The sequence below is a fragment of the Gekko japonicus genome, unplaced genomic scaffold, assembly GCF_001447785.1.
Source record: "Gekko japonicus isolate JY-2015 unplaced genomic scaffold, Gekko_japonicus_V1.1 scaffold626, whole genome shotgun sequence".
Classification (NCBI taxonomy): Eukaryota; Metazoa; Chordata; class Lepidosauria; order Squamata; family Gekkonidae; genus Gekko; species Gekko japonicus.
The window spans coordinates 755,600-772,529 of record NW_015170911.1 but is presented as its reverse complement, the minus strand read 5'-3'; the positions used below and the strand labels follow the sequence as shown (position 1 = coordinate 772,529).

Below are 16,930 nucleotides of genomic sequence, written 5' to 3'. Positions count from 1 at the left end.
TTTTTCCTTCAAGCTTTTTGATGTGGAAAAATAGTGCATGAGGGAAAAATTAAATTATGCTTCCCTTGTGCAATAGCCCCAATCCTTGGTGGCTGTGGTTAAGCCTGGGGGGGGGGGATCTTGCTTGGGCAACAACTGCCCAAACTGCTGAAATAAAATTTTGTTTGGGGCTGTGATATGTCATCTGAATTTTCTAAATAGGATTATAATGTTGATGCATTTAGCTCATGACTGCAAACAGGCAGGCCTGAATATACTTTATGTGTGTATTATATATATAACATGTACAATTTTTAGACTGCTCTTCCCACAGAACAGGGCTCAGGGTGCTGTACATCAGTAAAAACATTCACATACTAAAACCACAAATAAAATAAACACAATGGTTAACCTATTAACCTTGTGTGGGGGGGGAACAGGAGGATCAGACAGATGGAAACTATGGCTGTCCTCAACGGAATGCTTGGCAGAACATCTCTGCCTTGCATGCCCTGTGGAACTGCATTAAGTCCTGCAGGGCATGGATGTTGGCAGAGAGGTCCACAAGGTTGGGGCCAGGGCAGAAAATGCCCTGGCCCTGGTCAAGGACAGCTGGATGTAATGTGCTTCGTAATGTGCTTGGGGGGTATACCAGGTGGTCCCAAAGATAGTGGGTCCCAGACTGTTAAAGGCCTTAAAGGCTAGCACTGTTTTGTGCCCCAATTTTTTTTTTACAGTTTGCTATAACTTTAAAGACATATTTACTGTGGCTAAAACTTTCATGAATTTAAGATACAAGCTCTAGCTGTTGGAAACTTTTATTTATGTATTTGTTTACTTCATTTATGAGTCCAGGGGGTACCTTGTTCCCTCCATTTTATCCTCACAACAACCCTGTGAGGTAGGGTAGGCAGAGCATGACTGGCCCAGGCCACCCAGCAAGCTTCCATGGCAGAGTGGGGATTTGAACCTGGGTCTCCCACATCCTAGTCCAATATTCTAACTGAATTGTCGCAAAGCTGTCAGTTCTCAAGAGAATTCCGCATCCGAGTGGATGTTTAGTTTACAGTGTGTGTGTGTTAGGGGGTTTGACAATATTTCACGAATGCAGCAAACTGCATCGGGCCCTGAAACAACTTTTTGAAGGAACGTTTCTTAATCGGCCAACACAACTATTACGGAATTCACCCAGAATAAATGTAGTTTTTAAAGAGCATCAAGCCTCTGTGGCAACACCAAACGAGCCGGGCTACCCTCTGGCATTTTTCCCCAGGGGAAAAGTCCCGGGGAAGGCGCAGTAAGCAAAGAATGCCCGGGGCTGTCACTTCCCCAACTCGCGGGCAGACAGCGCGTCTTCCCTCTCGGAGTCCCACGCTGCGCGCGTCTGGGCGCTTCCCTCCTCTCCCCGCCGGAGAACGCTTCCTCGTCCCGGAGAGGGGAGGAGCGAAGAGAAAAGGGGGCGGAAGTGCAAACAAGAGCCAGCGGACCGAGACCTTCGGCTGGGAGCTTGCTTTCTCTCACACGCACGCCAGCCAGCCAGCCGGTGGAAGCGCCTGCGCGTCCTTGGTGCCGTGCGCTCAGAACGGCGCGTCTCTCGGGCAGCCCAGCCGCTTCAGAGGTGAGCTGAGGGGCACCGGGTTAGGAGCGAGAGAAGGAAGCGTCGGGGCGGAGAGGGAAAGGGGACAAGCGCCGGTTCGAGGGGAGCCACCCTCCGCCTCGCAGGGCTGCGCGTAAAGGCGCTTGGCGAGTTCGAAGGGGGTGGGTGGGCGACACCTGGCAGCTCCAGAGCAAAGCCAGACACGCCGGGCAGCACCTTGCGGAGAAGGCGCATGCTCCTCCAGTCCCCAGGGGCACCGGCGAAATTCTGCGTAGGGTTCATGGCGGGAGGATTCGGAGGAGGGAAAGGGAGCCCTGCTCGTTCTGTGTGCACGCAGGAAGCACAAAGATGCGTGCTCGATGAAGAGTGTGGGGCTGACTGTCTCTAAGGGACGGGGGGCAGAGGGGGGGGGGAGGAATTAGCCCCTTTTTTCCCAGAGCAGCGGTTCAGTTTGCGTTGGAAGTCCTCGTAAGCAGACTCGAATCTCTCCTTAATTTCTGCGGTGAATCATCTCTTTTTTTGCCGTGGCTTTAGGAGAATAGGCTGCCTAATCCGAATTCTGGCATTGTACCAAACCTCTGGGTGTCTCTCCCCCCATTTTAAAGACTTCTGAGAAAGGAGCCGAGAGATGGCAAGTTGGGAGTGAACTTTTAACTATTTGATAGATGCCATAGGCTGAGCATTGTGCAGGGTCTGTGCATTGGTGGAGGTTTTCTCGGGGGGGGGGGGAACACGGGGTTTGAGTTAATGCAAACCCCTTGCTATGCAAACGCCTTGTCGCAAACAGCCTGGAAGGGGAAAGTGTGTGACTGGGGAAGTTCAAAACAGCTAGGCGGGGCAGGGCGAAGTGTGTGGGATTGCTCGGTGCATCTGCTTCCTCCTTCTTGCTGGGCCTTTTGTAACTAGGTAGATGGCAAAAAGTAAAAAAAAAAAAATAGAACAGAAAATCTGCAAAGTCGAGCATAGCTTGCCTTTTAGGGAAGTCTTTTCTGCCCCTTAATTAACTTGCAGGAACGTAAAGTTGCTCTGGCTTCAGATTACTGCACACTTTCTTATCTAATTTATTTCAGAAGATCTTGAGTTGGGCTGACCATGCAACTTCTGTGGATGCACCTGAGCTTTTAGCTTAAATGTGCAGTAAAGCAATTTAATTTTTTTGGGAAATGTTGTGTAGCTGTGTGACCAAGTAATTAAGTTTCTTTAAGTTCCTTGATTTCTTTCAGGTTGATTTATGGGGTAGGGTATACATCAGATTCTTTCTAGCAGGGAAATGAGAAATCCGGGTGGATTTTTTTTTTTTAAGTACAGCAGAGCATTCAGGCACCCAATATTGTATGTGCAGATCTTTTGGTTACCATTCTAGAATTTGTCAATAGCAGAAAGAGAGTCTGTGTCAGATTTTGTTTAAAGTGCATACCAAAAATGATGCAGGATTCCTAACTGCTTTTTAAAACAAAATGCCCATGGATTCTTTATTTCCACCATAACATTTTCCATACATTGTCTTCCAAGCGTGTGTTAAAATATTACCATAGTTTAATCTAGTCAATCAGATGTTCGTTCTGACCCATGGGTCTCTCAAATCCAAGCCTGACCAGGATTTTCTTAAGACGCAGACTGTCAAAATGAGCATCTCCAAAGTTAGAAGGGGAGGGGGGACAGATTCCAAATTCCAAGCATGACTGGTAAAGATGGCAACAGAAAACTCATCGTATTCTGTGACTCAATCCAGAATACTTCCCATTAGTCCAAACAATAATCCATATTATGGAATTTAGAAAACATTACAGCCTTAAATCGTGCAGATATTGGGTACTTTGATGCAGTAGCTCTTGAACTGGGAGCGTGGCATCTCTTGCCTGGTGGGTGAGCACTAGTTCATGGTGACTAGTGCTGTGCCTGCTGTCTTTCTGGCTTGGCCATGTGGCCACCAGTGAAATGGATGTTCTTCCAGAAGCAGCTTCCCACCTCCCCAAAGTTTATTCCTCCTGGGAGTTCATATAGAAGAGCTTCCTTCTGACAGCTGCCCCCATGCTAATGGATCAAGTGTGTTGGGTGGAGGGAGGGAGAGCAGAATTTTCAAATGGAAATCTTGAGCTTTGAGACCACTGGGTTCACCTCCTCCCCTCTTTCAGAAAGCCTTACTTAGATAGAAGAGACCAGTGCTTTACATGCTGTATTATTAGGGAATAGAACTTCATTTTGACTTTGTGGAGAATGCTAAGGTATTAATGCTTGCTGTGGTATTGTAGCTTCTCTGCAGGTGTTTACTACAGATCTGCTTCCCAGGTGTGGGACTCAGGTTTTTAACCACCAGAAATTTAAATGCAAACTCATTTGCCTGGTTCCACCTTAAATATTAACTAACTTCAGGATCTTTCCATAGCATGCTTTGGTTTCACTTTACAGTTTGCATAGCCTCTCAGTCTTTCCAAATATATAAAAATAGAAGCCAGTTTCTACTTAGGCAGTATTACAATATCTTATCTAAGGTGACACTGAAACAGTCATCTTTGACACTGACCTCCTCTCCCCCAAGAAAGTATTGAAAATGGAAAAATATATTTCACTTCTTAAAATATGTCCTAGATTTCATGCAGAAACATTTCACTTGCAAATGGTTGGCTTGCATTACATAACTTTAGTGATTAATAAATTGCCATTTTGTGTGTCTTAGGTAAATATTCCAAGAAGAAATCTTGGATTGTATTAACTAAATTTTTTTACCTCTGTTTAGGGAAACTCTTCTTGCTCTAGAATACACACAGGACAGGTGTTACTAAATCCAGAGTACTCAGTCTTTCTTTATTCGTGCGCCCCCACCCCCCGAATTCCTAGGCATGGATTTCTTTATCACTTATGTAATAAGGATGGAGTTTCAGTGGTGTCATAAGTGAATGTCCTGATATTAAGCTAGCAATGTAAAGGTAAATCGGTATTTATATTTCAAAGAACAGCAGAAATTTAATTTTAATTGTCAAGGAAGCCAATTAGTAAATATGCAGAACTGCTTAGCATATGCATTGTACAATTATTTATATAATGCATATATAAAATGAGTGTATAAGCAAGTTTGAATATTATCTTCATAGGTGGCAAAAGCTTGAGTCTAGGATACTAATTAAATAGCGGGGCAATCTACAATTACATCACTGGCAAAGTATGTGAACCTTGCTTAATAGCTTCCATCCAAGTTTTCAAGGCAATGATCCTTCCTGCATGAGATGGATCAGAAAATGTCACTAAATATTTGTCTCTTGAAAGCTTATACCCAATGCTCCCTCTAAGCTACGGAGTCTTGTGAGCAAAAATTGTACTTTGTGAGCTACTGGCATTAAAGTTGCGAGCGAGCGATGTGGCTACTGCATAAATTAGTCTGCTCTGGAGCCGTCCTTCCTGAGCTAAGACAAAAATCTGTGAGCTGAAGGCTAAAAAACTGTGAGCTAGCTCACACTAACTCAGCTTAGACGGTACACTGCTCATACCCCCAGTATCTTGTTAGTCTCTAAGACGCTACTGAGCTCAAATCAAGTTCTTCTACTGCAGACCAACATGGCTACTTTCTGAAACTGGTTTTTATGAGTACATGTACGCTGTTTCATGACCCACCTAAAAATATCAAGTATGAATGCAACAAGCAAGATGTGTTCAGAACAATTATGGTAAAGGTAAATTTGTTAGGGAGCCAGGATTGCTGAAGCTCCCTGTCAACACAGACTTGCCAAAAAAATATTGGTTTGCTGCTGTGTAATAAGATTTTTTTGAGAATGTACAAGTGTCTTTTTTTTTAACCACTACATTTGAGACTACTTTTCCAGGACACTTATGGCTACTTAATTTGCTTCAGTGTGTCATGCAAACCATCATTTAAAACATACCGAATATTGAACATAAAAAAAAGCATAAAGTATAGGCAGCCTGTAAATAGAAATTAGCAAAAAATTAGGACCCATTAACATAAGTGTTGAACTTATTTGTCACGAGGGCCAGATCTGACGTAAATGTCACTTTGTTAGCCAGGCCATGTATGCTATAAAATGTAGCATGAGGTACCGGAGATATAAGATGATTTCAGATGCCAAATGGCAATAGCAGTTATGATTGGATTATGTGTGTTATGCAGAGGGGTAGCAGGCATAGAGATATCAGCTTTGGTAATGAGACAGGAAACCTAGGTCTCAATTGGGTCCAGAATGATTCAGTCCAGGAGGATGCAAAGAATAAATGGAAGTAAGTCTGAAGAAGTGAGCAATGACTCACAAAGCACATACCCTATCACAAATGTTGTTAGTCTTCAAGGTACTACTGGACTCTTATGCTTTCTACTGTGATTACAAACAACAAGATTCAAAACCCAGTCGGGGAACATTTTAACCTTCCAGGACATTCAGTTGCTGACCTAAAAGTAGCAGTTATCTTACAAAGGAATTTCAAAGGGAAATTAGAAAGAGATACTGCTGAATTGCAACTGATAATGAAGCTCAAGATAATGCATCCTCCTGGACAGAATTTAGACCTAGGTTTCTTCTCTCATTACCAATGCCTGTTATTGTCATTTGGTGTCTGAAATCACTTCACTCTTTGAGATATAAGGACAGGGGGACTCACATTCTAGCTGTATCTGAAGTGAGCAGTGACTCGTGAAGACTCATGCCCTGCCACAAATTTTGTTGGTCATTAAGGTGCTACTGGACTCCTTCTCCCTTTCACTAATAAAGAATGCAAGCTCTGCTGTTAGGTTTCTCCCCCCCCATCTGTTAGAACTGGAAAGGGGGATCTCTCCAAGTGCCACGGGACTCAATTTCTCTCTCTCCCCCCCCGGGGGGGGAGGAGCCCTCAGCCAATCGAGGGAAGGGAGGCTAGGCTTTCTTTCTCTCTTCTGCGAAGCAGGAAATGGGAGAGACTAGGAAAAGGAGCTGCGATACAGGAAGCAACAGAGAGCCAGTTGCTTGCCGGTCGGATAGCAGCCCTGCAGGGACCAGATCTGGCCCGCGGGCCGTATGTTTGACACCCCTGCATTACAGGATTGGGACAGCAAGAAGGCCTTACTAACAACTCCCTAGCAGATGAAAAGAGGTCGTACATCTTATCTGGGGTTGGTAGCCAGCCATCATTGGTGGTTCTGATGCATGACTTTGAGGAGGAAGGGTCAGCTTTTTTCTTTACATTGGGCTAGATTGATATTTAGAAAGTTGTAACCAGCAATATTGGCCCAAGCAAAAAATAATAATAATCCATGTAGTATCTTTCTGTCGAGACCTCCCAAAATATTTACATGGATTCCAGCTTTAGGAGAGGTATAGAAATGGTAAACTTCTTTCCCCAGCTATTGGTAGCTGCTCTGACTTGCAGTGAGCAAGACATTTGATAGGATAGTAGTATTACAAAAGGTATTCTGATTCCAGACCTTTCAGGCTTTTGAAGGTCAAATCCATTACTTTTGAGCTGTGCTAGAAGTTAATTAACAACCTCTAGGGCCTTTCTGTCACTGCCTTTAAATGTTCTCAATAACCATCAATTATACACTAAGGACAGGTTCTGGAAAAGTGTTCAAAAACAGTTCCCCCCAGCACATTATCGTAATCTGAACAAGGGATTAAGAAGGCACGCATGGTAGCCAAGTAACTGACCTTCACACAGAGGCAGCGTTTGAAGGATCAGCCCAGTCTGGCAAAAAGCAGTAATGGTACAAAATGCATCTGTCTAGAGGGAAGACCAGCAGAATTCCAAAGCTGCAGACCCAGCCAGGTTTTTTCCGGACCAGATCTTGGCCCATCTAGAAGCGTGAAGCCGTTTCCACTCAAGTAACTTGAGAGGTACAAGTTTAACATCTGAACATGGCCTAAATCTTTACCACTGTGGCACAGCCAGCCAGTGTGGTGGTTAGAATGTCAGACCCAGGTTTGAATTCCTGCTCTGGCGTGGAAGCTCACTGTCTGACCTTGACCCCGTCGTGCTCTCTCAGCCTAACCTAACTCATGAGGAGGTGGTTGTGAAGACAAAATGGAGGAAGGGAGATCAGTATAAGGCGCTTTGGGTCCCCATGGAACAAAAAGTGGACTTGAAATATCTTTTAAAAAGCCAAATCGCTATGGCATTTGTGAATGTTCCTTAAATATTTATTCTTTCAGTGTTCTTTAATCTTTAAACCTCTCTTACAGACATTCAGTATCTGGAATTAGACCTTGATCCTCAAGCATCATGAACAACTACAGTGTTTCTTTGGTGGGTCCAGCCCCTTGGGGATTCAGACTTCAAGGCGGCAAAGACTTCAATATGCCCCTGACTATCTCTCGGGTAAGTATGTTTGCCTTTCGGTCCTTACACAAAAATCTGGTGTATAATTGATACCTGAAGCCAGAGAGAGAACAAGAATTTATGTAACACGATCTACTTGTTAAATACAGGGGAGTGTATTCTGTCATAAGCAATTTGGATATTCAGCTTGTTTAGAAAAGAGAAGGAGCAGCGTTTTCATTTTGATTTGATGGGGTGGGGGGTTTAAAGCTTCAGTTTTTAAGACAGCAAAACATTTAAGTTATAAACATTTCAAAAGTTAGAATAACTATAGTTGTATAGTTTGACAAGATGTTTTCTACAGGTGTGATGATGGAGTACAGCGGACTGTAATAATCCTTGGCATGGTTCAGACATAACTGTCAGAGATTTTTTTTTCACTCCGTGAAGGAGTACTGTACTTATGGTGTCCTTCACTCAAATCGTGAGCTGATTTTCACTCCGTGGAGTACTGTACTTATGCTGTCCTTCACTCAAATCGTGAGCTGATTTAATGTCTTCAGCTGCTGCGCAAGCTGTCAGATTATGGTTTGATCCTGGTTTGTATGGGAAACCGAAGTTTTCAGGTTTGGGTATAATGACAAATTATAAATTGTACCAAGACGGATATGATAAAATCACCCCTCTCCAAAGTTGTGAAGGAAGGTGGTATGCAAACACCATCGTTTATTTTCATGTCTGAACCGTAGTACTATATACCATGACGATCGGCAGCTGCCAGTTCCTGGGAGGAGTCTGCCCCTGGAAAGGTGTGGCATCATCTGCTCTCCAGCTGTGGCCATGTCTCTTCTCAAACTAGCCCTATGGAAAAATTTATTCCTGACTAGGGATTACTGCGTTACCTGGGTTAAGGCAAAACGGATGTTCCTTCTGGGAAGACAGCCTGGTGGCCTTGGGCCCAGGGAATAATTTCCTGCTCCAGTGCATTTCTTGTTGTGAAGGGTGTAGCTTGCAGAAGGGCTAGATTAAGAAGGCCCTGGAACATGCCTGGTTGTGTCAGACAGCATAAAGATGCTTCCTGACACTTCCTGACACTGTAGGATGTTAGGGCAGCACAAACAAAGGAAGTGGGGAGAAAAGACAACAAAGAACTGTTTAAAAAGACAAAACATTGGGTCAGTCAACAGTGGTAAAAGCATCAATCTGTTTTTGAAAGATACTTGAGGCAGAGTGACTCATGCTAGATCAGTCAAGCTTTTCTTTGAGGTCTTAATAAAACTTCAGTGAGTCGCTTCTTTGGAGTACTTAGAAGAGTGTTACAATCTTGTTATAGGTACCATCTTCAAGGAAACTTTCATTTTTATAAAAAAGATTATTAACTGAGAAGTGTGCATGACATACATCTAAACACCTAGGGAAGAAAAGCTGCATATCTGTTTTGCAGTAAACGTAAATCTGTCCCGTGTGGTTTCTCTGTCATTCCAAATATCTTTAGGATATCTTTTTTCTTCCCCCCCCCCTTTTTTTGCTAGGACTGGGTTTTTATTTTTCCAAAATGATTTCCAAGGATGAGAAAATCTATTTTATATTTTAGTCCTTTGGTGTCTTTGCACCAACTCATATGCATCGTTTGAAACATTTAAATAAAAGTTTTAAAAGTCTCTGGTACTGAAGCTAGGGAGAAAAAATTATTGTTCTTAGTAGCCCAAGGCAAGGATTTCAGAGTAAATGAGGGAATGATTTCTTCAGTCTTTCCCCCATACTTTCTGTACGAACTCTATCTTCTCCTGAAAGAGATTCCCTTAGCATTTTAATATTAGCACTTTCCAGACAGCGCTGGCTCTTCAGTGTGGAAACCAAGATGAGCACCACCCCCTACAGTCAGATTCGACTAGCTTTCAAGCAAGGGAAACCTTTACCTTTTTATAGTACTATGAGGACTGCGGTGGTTCAGAGGTTAAGATGCTGAGCTGCAGACCGGAAGGTTTGTAGTTCAGCAATTCGAGACCCTAGTGCCACATGACGGAGTGAGCTCCTGTCTCTGGCCCCAGCTCCTGCCAACCTAGCAGCTCGAAAGCAAGAAACTGCAAGTAGATAAATAGGCACTGCTTCAGTGGGAAGGTAACAGCGTTCCGTGCACCTTGGCGTTTAGTCATGCTGGCCACATGACCACGGAAACATCTTTGGACAGCGCTGGCTCTTTGGCTTGGAAACAGAGATGAGCACTGCCCCCTAGATTCGGATTTGACTAGCTTTCGAGCAAGGGAAACCTTTACCTATAGTACTATGGCTCATGTATACTTCCTTTTAAAAGCCTAGTTTTAAGACCCAATCATAGGGAACCTTTCCTGCGCAAAGCCCCTCTGAAATGAATATGATGTACTTTTCTCCTGTTACCAATGTTCTGTGAATATACTGGCCCACCTAGCTCACTACTGTCTGACTGGGAGCAGTTCTTTAGGGTCTTGGGCAGAGAAAGGTCTTCCACAAGAGAGATTTGAAGAGAGTTAGCAGGGGTTGAACATGGGACCTTTTCGGGTGCCAATCATCTGCTGTAGCCATGCTCCCTCTCCTTAATACCTTTGCGGGGTATGTTGGAAGTGGCTTGTCATTTTGTTCAGGACTGATTTTAATGTTGCTTACAAAATGTAAATGACACGCACGTGGACGTCTGCTTGTTATTGTCTCCCCTGCTTAGATGGGATTTACTGTGTAGTATTTTTGCTTTGTATGGCATGGTTTTAGTCTTCAGTTAGTGTACTTCATTCTGGTATGCGCATCATTCTCTGATAATAGAAGGGTGGTATGTTGTGTTGCTGGTACATCAGAACAGTGTGTTCAGCACCACATTCTTCTCTTCCTAGTATAAGACGTGCTAGCTAATTAAACCCTGATAAAGAAATAGGTAAACAAAGGAGCAGAGCTGTTTATGTGCCCTTTCCAAAAGTCCTCCTGTCTGTTTTGACCTTCTTGGGTTTGGGGCAGTCATGCCTGCAATTCATTCTAGGCTCCGAGTTATTTTTATAGGCCTTTGTATTGGGAGCTGGCATCCTGGCACTGGTATGTTCAAAACTCTTTCAAACAGCAATTTTGAAATAGTTACCACATAGAAAATTAGTTTCTAACGGGCTTATTTTTAGCAAGTGCATTTATACAAGGACATGTCATGTAAAATAGAAAATTTAAAAGAAGGCATCTTTTATAAAGTGCATGTGTGCTTCTTTAGCAGGGTCAATGGCAGTAGAAAGAAAGATTTTAGGTCTTTATGCTTTGGGTGAAATGAGCTCAAATGAGTAGAGCATTGCTTTTGAAGTCAGCAAAGCAGCAAAGAGACTTTGATCTATGCTAATGGCATGTTATGTAACTTTATGAAAATATGTGCAAGTTCTTTTCTCGTGGGTGCTGTAGCGAGTTCTCTGTTATTTTTCAAGCGTAATTCTGAGTGCAGAAAGAGGTTGGATTGTGGTGGGTCTGAGAGACCCAGGAGATAAAGTAATGGGGTGGAAGAGGTAATGACAGAGCAAGTTATGGGACTGGGGAGATAAGTAAAGAAACTAAGAGGTAAGGCACATAGTGACTAAGCCCGGGTTGGCACCATATCTGCTTATATGATATACTGCAGATATGTCTGGTTAGATGCCCTGACCTGGATAGCCCAGGCTAGCCTGATCCCCTCAGATCTTGGAAGCTACGCAGGGTCGGCCTTGGAAGGGTGACCTCCAAGGAATATCAGGGTCATGACACAAAGGCAGACAATGGTAACCGCCGCTTCTGAAACATCTCTTGCCTTGAAAACAAGTCTAGCTCACCACCTAGTGGTGGATAACGCTAAAGAGCTAGAATTTCTGGCTTCCGGATAGTCTTAGGATCTTCTGACTATTCTACGCACAATGCCATGCAACAATTAATTAATTAATTCTGGTTAGATTTGAGCCTAGTAGTACCTTAAAAACCAACAAGATTTTCAGGGTATGAGTTTTCCAGAGTCAAAGCACTCCTTGCCAGATATCACAGATATGTCTGTGGCTCAAGTATAAAGGGGCATATAAGTCGATACCAGAAAGCCATGAATCTCTCTCCTCTGCTCCCTGACCCTTGGTCAGTTTCTGTGAACATCCATTGAGCCTTTGGTGTTTTTCCATGTCTTGCCATTTGAGTTGTTGGTGCTGGGTATAAGAACTTCAATTGCACGTGCTGAGGTGTGGCGGGAGTTCGAAATGTAACTATCTAGACTAAACTCATCTGGCATAGTTCTTGGTTACTTATTTGAGTACATTTCCCTTTTCCCTCTTCCATTGCATCACAACAACAGCCCTGTGTGATGGGTGTGAGAATACATGAGGCGGGTAGGGGCCATCCAGTTTCAAGACATGTGTGAGTTTTGGGTCTGGGGAGGCCTGCTACAGTGCTCTAACCACTACACCTTTCCAGCGTTGACAACTTGGCTCTAAAAATAAACGTGAAATATTCACTCTGTCCCAGTAGAGGATCTGAATAGTTTGAACGTTGTGCAGGGCTGTTCTCCCCACCTCCTGGCAGTCACTGTTTAGCAATACTTGATGTAAAAGGTAGGAGGGGTGTTACAGTGAAGTATGACATAACCAAGCACCACCTCCTCTGCTCCCTCTCTTTTCCACCGTGAGTTAGGGCACGTGTGCAGCAATTCTCCCTCTAAGCTGTGGAGTCTTGTGAGCAAAAATTCTACTTTGTGAGCTACTGGCATTAAAGTTGTGAGCGAGCGATTTGGCTGATGCAGAACTTAGTTTGCTCTGGAGCCGTTCTTCCTGAACTGAGACAAAAATGTGTGAATCGGAGGCTAAAAAACGGTGAGCTAGCTCACACTAACTAAGCTTAGCGGGAACACTGGTGGTGGCAGAGCTCCCCTGTGTTCTGGGTCTCCTAGAGGGGGACTGGAAGCCTCTGGGTATGTGAAGCTCTATGTGCATGTCAAATCACTGCATTTTATAATACAATCTTTTTGTTTTTACCCCACTTAATTTTTTGTCAGTCCATACATTATGAGCCAGTGTTGGTTAAGAGGGTTGGAGCAGGATCTGGGAAACTTCCATTCAAATCCCTGCTACACCCTCAGGCTTACTGGGTGACCTTGGACGTGTTGCTCTCCCATATACGCATAGTATCATGGCATGCACCATACCACTCTCATAGCTTTCCCATCCAATACAGCAGTTGATAAACTCTCGTCCGTGGTGCTACAGTCATTCCCACAAACAGCACATCTTTTTCTCGGTATTGTGTCCATCTAAAAAAGTGGTCTGCATCTTCAGGAGTGGTAGCAGCTCAACTGAAGACGACTAAAATTCTGCCTGTGCATATTTCTTTTTGTGCGTAATTTCTCTGGGTCCCAGCCTTACTGGGTTCTCATTAGTGCTCCTAGCATCTGCACATTGGCCTTGGAAGAGTAGGAGGAAATGCTGGACGGGAGTGAGGTCGGAGGAGAAGAATAGGGCTGCCCAGGTCAGATTTTGGTGTAAAAGAGAGGCAAATGTGATCATTATTACAGCTGCAGAGAAAATAGTAGTTGGTGGTTGAATAGACCAAATCCCCTTTTTCTTCAAAATGTGTTGGAAGCTAAAAAGAGACTTGTCTTGGTGATTGGTTTTCTTTCAGCTTTAATAGTAAGGCTCATTCCCGGATTTTTCTTTGTTAGAGGCCTAAAAATGGAGAACTGCTGCAGATAAATTAGTTCGATGTCCATCTCACATTCCAGAATGAACTTGTCTTTGGTTATCAACAAACGGCTGGTAATTTTAGGAATTTTAGAACAAACAAATCTACTTCAAAATTAGTTATGAGCGCGTGCCCCCCCCGAAAGAAAATGGTGTTCTATATAAGTAACTATACGGTTATAGTTTTGTTGACATAGTGAGGCTTTTTGGCAGGTTGTAGGATTCTAAAACCCCGAAGCTTATATTGCAACTAGAAAAAAGATGATCTTGTACTTAAATGTATTTTTGCAAGGAGGAGTATGTGAAAGTTTACTTGAACTTCAAAATGTGAAACTGTAGATAGAACTGAGCTTGAAACTAGAGTAGTTGCTTTGGGCAGGTCTTTATAGTGCAACCCTAAACAGAGTTACACCCTTCTAAACTCATTGTATTCAAAAGGGTGTAACCCTTTTTAGGATTGCAGCTTTAGCCTCTGTTCTCAGCTTGAAAACTGGAGGAAAATGGGTGTGTGTTAGAGGTATTAGTTTTAAATGAACAGTTGTCTCAAGTTTTCTTGTCCTGATAAACACTCGATATGTCTGTGCAAACATCGTAAACCTCTCCTTTGAGTACTAGAAGAGTCATGCTAGACAGAAGTTGAGGAATTGACTTTGGGAAGAGGGAGGGAGACAATAAATGAGGCATATTTCTTCCTCTTTCTTTCCAAAATCAGTTGGGGTGGGGAGGAGAGAGAAGAGAATTTGTAGATAACTGCTGGCTCTTGAACTTCATTTTGCCTTGTGTTCTCTATAGCGATTTGCACCATGTATAGGCTGTTTTTGTACAATTATTCCTATGCCATTTAAATTACAGTACAGTGGGTTCCAGATGTGTTCCTGGTCATAACTTCCATCTGTCTTCAGGGCAAGAACAATGACTTCAGTGCATCTTCTTACTATGCATTTTGTTATATGCACGAGAGTACAAAACATAACATGAGATCCTAATCAATGGTTTCCAACCACTTGTATAACACACTTCCATTTATCCATTTCAAAGTGACAGATTTTTGTTCTTAAGAGAGAAAAAAACGACCTCCACCAGTTGGCTAGTTGTGAAATATCCTGAATAAGCCTTTGAACAAGGTCTGTATGAGAGAATATTCCGGTTAATGTAAACAGAGAAGAATGAGTCTTGTTTTTCTTTCTCTCATTTTGAACCCAGAGGGCTGACTGCTGTTGTCAATGTCCCGCCATTTTCCCCCTTGCTATTTTTAGTGAAATTACTTTTCTCATTATTCATTTGCCGATGGTTATCTTTGAATGCATTGTGAGAAGAGATGTAGCGTTGAAAGGTTTGTTTGTTTTGCTTGGTAGAGTGCCAGGAGATATATGGGGTTTTGTTTATTTTTTTCCCTTCTTCTTGAAAGAGCTAGCTTCAGAGTTATCCTACTGTCCATATAAGGAAACGCTTGACAAGAAAGTTATCTTTTGTTTGCTTAAAATAGTGGGAAAATTGGTATTTCCTTGACCAAATAAAATTTTATTCATAGTTGGCTTCTGAACTTTAGGAGTGTAGCAGACTTGTTATCTGCAAGGCCCCAAATGGGTTCATGCAGTAAGATCTAAATTAGTTTGTGATGGAGTCTGCAGATGGTGTCTGTTAAGTTTGCTGCATATTGGCTTCATTGATGCCTTGGGAATTTTTATTCTAGGCACAAATTTAACCTTGTCACTGTCTGAGGATGATGTATTGAGCCTGTAACTGACTGCCAATTGGGAATGGGTCACTCCCATGCTGATGAGGTGTGTGTGTGGGACTTCTGCACTCCTTTGTGCTCTGAATAGTACTCTGGCAGAGCACAGCTAATACTGTCACTTTTTTTCTTTTGCCGTCAAATCACAGTTTACTTATGGTGACCCCATGGGTTTTCAAGGCAAGAGATGTTCAGAGATTTTATTTATTTATTTTTTGCATTTTTACCCCGCCCTCCCCGCGAACGGGCTCAGGGCGGCTTGCCATTGCCTGCCTCCGTGTCATGGCCCTGGTATTCCTTGGAGGTCTCCCACCCAAATACTAGCCAGGGCTGACCCTACTTAGTTTCTGAGGCCTGATGAGATCGGGGTATCCAGGTCACCACTGTTAATTGCATTATACAAAATATTCCCCTCTCCAACCAAACCAGTTTTCTTCTGCCTGTAGTCTGCCTATATTCTTCTGCCTGCCACTTAAGTACTGCTCCATGCGCAACTCTAAAGAAATGTGTTCTGGACCGTAGAAGCAAATAAACCTCATTCTCGTATTCAGGATACTGAGCCGAGCCCATGTGGTCATGCCGCTGCGCCCCCACCCCACCCCGGTTTGTTGCATGTTATTTTTTATAGCATTTACATCCCAATTCAGTAAAAAGTTCTGGAGACCATCTGTAGTGACATCTTGCCCCAGCTGGAAGTATTTTTCTTAGTGTAATGAAGAAGCAGAATTTGGGAAACTGTCTTTGGGAATCTTCTGCCTGAAAGTTAAGCAATATGTATTTAATTTGCTATTTTCCTGCAGTCTTTGTTTCAGGATCTCTGTAAAGTCTCACCAGCAGTGTTAAGCTTTACTGTCATGAGTAATATTACATCTTATACACATCTTGTGCCTGCCCTGGTTCTCATTTTCTAGGTCATCCATGAATGTGGATTTAGCTCTGCAAGTGTCCATGACTCTTATTACATAACGCTCCATGCATGTTACGGCCAAGTGCTAAAACAAACACTCTACATGCAAACCAAATATCTCTTAAACATATGTTTTCTTGGCTTACATAGCTTCTTTGTTCTCTGTAAGCTGCAGATGAGGGGTGAGGGAATTGGTCTTTCCCATTTTCTATCATGTGTTTGGCAGCTCTTCCACAATGTACACAAAAATCCGTAGGCTGTTAGTCATTTATGTTAGGCGCAATATATGTTGTGTTTCAGAATGGTAAGATGGCCTTTTGGGAGACTGCTAAGAAGCCATGACAGCCAAGTTGATACAGGGTTAGATCCCAGATCCCTGTTCTGTGAGGCATTTCCATTCATTCACTGGCAGCTTTTGCCAGTTTCTCCTTCCAAAGTTTGTGATGATCCCCTCCCTGGGGGTGGTTTTTGTGGGAGCCCAGGGGCTGCATTTGGAAAGCAGAGATGGGAAAGATGGGTTCTGGAAGCAGAATAAAATTTATAGGCCTTTGGATATAACCTTTAGAAAACGGTAGTTAATATTAGCTTAGAGAATAGCGTAGGTCAGGAGTCCCCAAACTGCAAATGTGTCTGTAGGCACATTTGAAATCTTGGTGCAGTGTGGTGGGCCCAGCCACAAAATGGCTGCCGCAGGAAGGGGAGCCAGCCACAGAATGGCTGCCACAGCTTACCTACAGTCACACAGTGATATCCTTGTGCTGTGACGGTAGCTTCTGCCAAATAAA

The 16,930-nt window shown here is 43.2% G+C and overlaps 1 protein-coding gene across 5 annotated transcripts in view; it reads left to right on the top strand.

The window, feature by feature from the left end:
- Positions 1-1,339: 1,339 nt before the first annotated feature.
- The window catches only part of PDLIM5 (PDZ and LIM domain 5), a 171,965-nt gene continuing 156,374 nt past the window's right edge, over positions 1,340-16,930 (top strand). The window contains exons 1-2 of one of the 5 annotated variants that reach the window (XM_015418687.1): positions 1,340-1,597; positions 7,738-7,873. In XM_015418687.1, coding sequence (XP_015274173.1) covers positions 7,778-7,873 — 96 coding nt within the window. In that variant the 5' untranslated portion in view covers positions 1,340-1,597; positions 7,738-7,777. The remainder of the gene's footprint in view (positions 1,598-7,737; positions 7,874-16,930) is intronic. The other 4 variants (XM_015418688.1, XM_015418689.1, XM_015418690.1 and 1 more) reach the window with 4 other exon arrangements.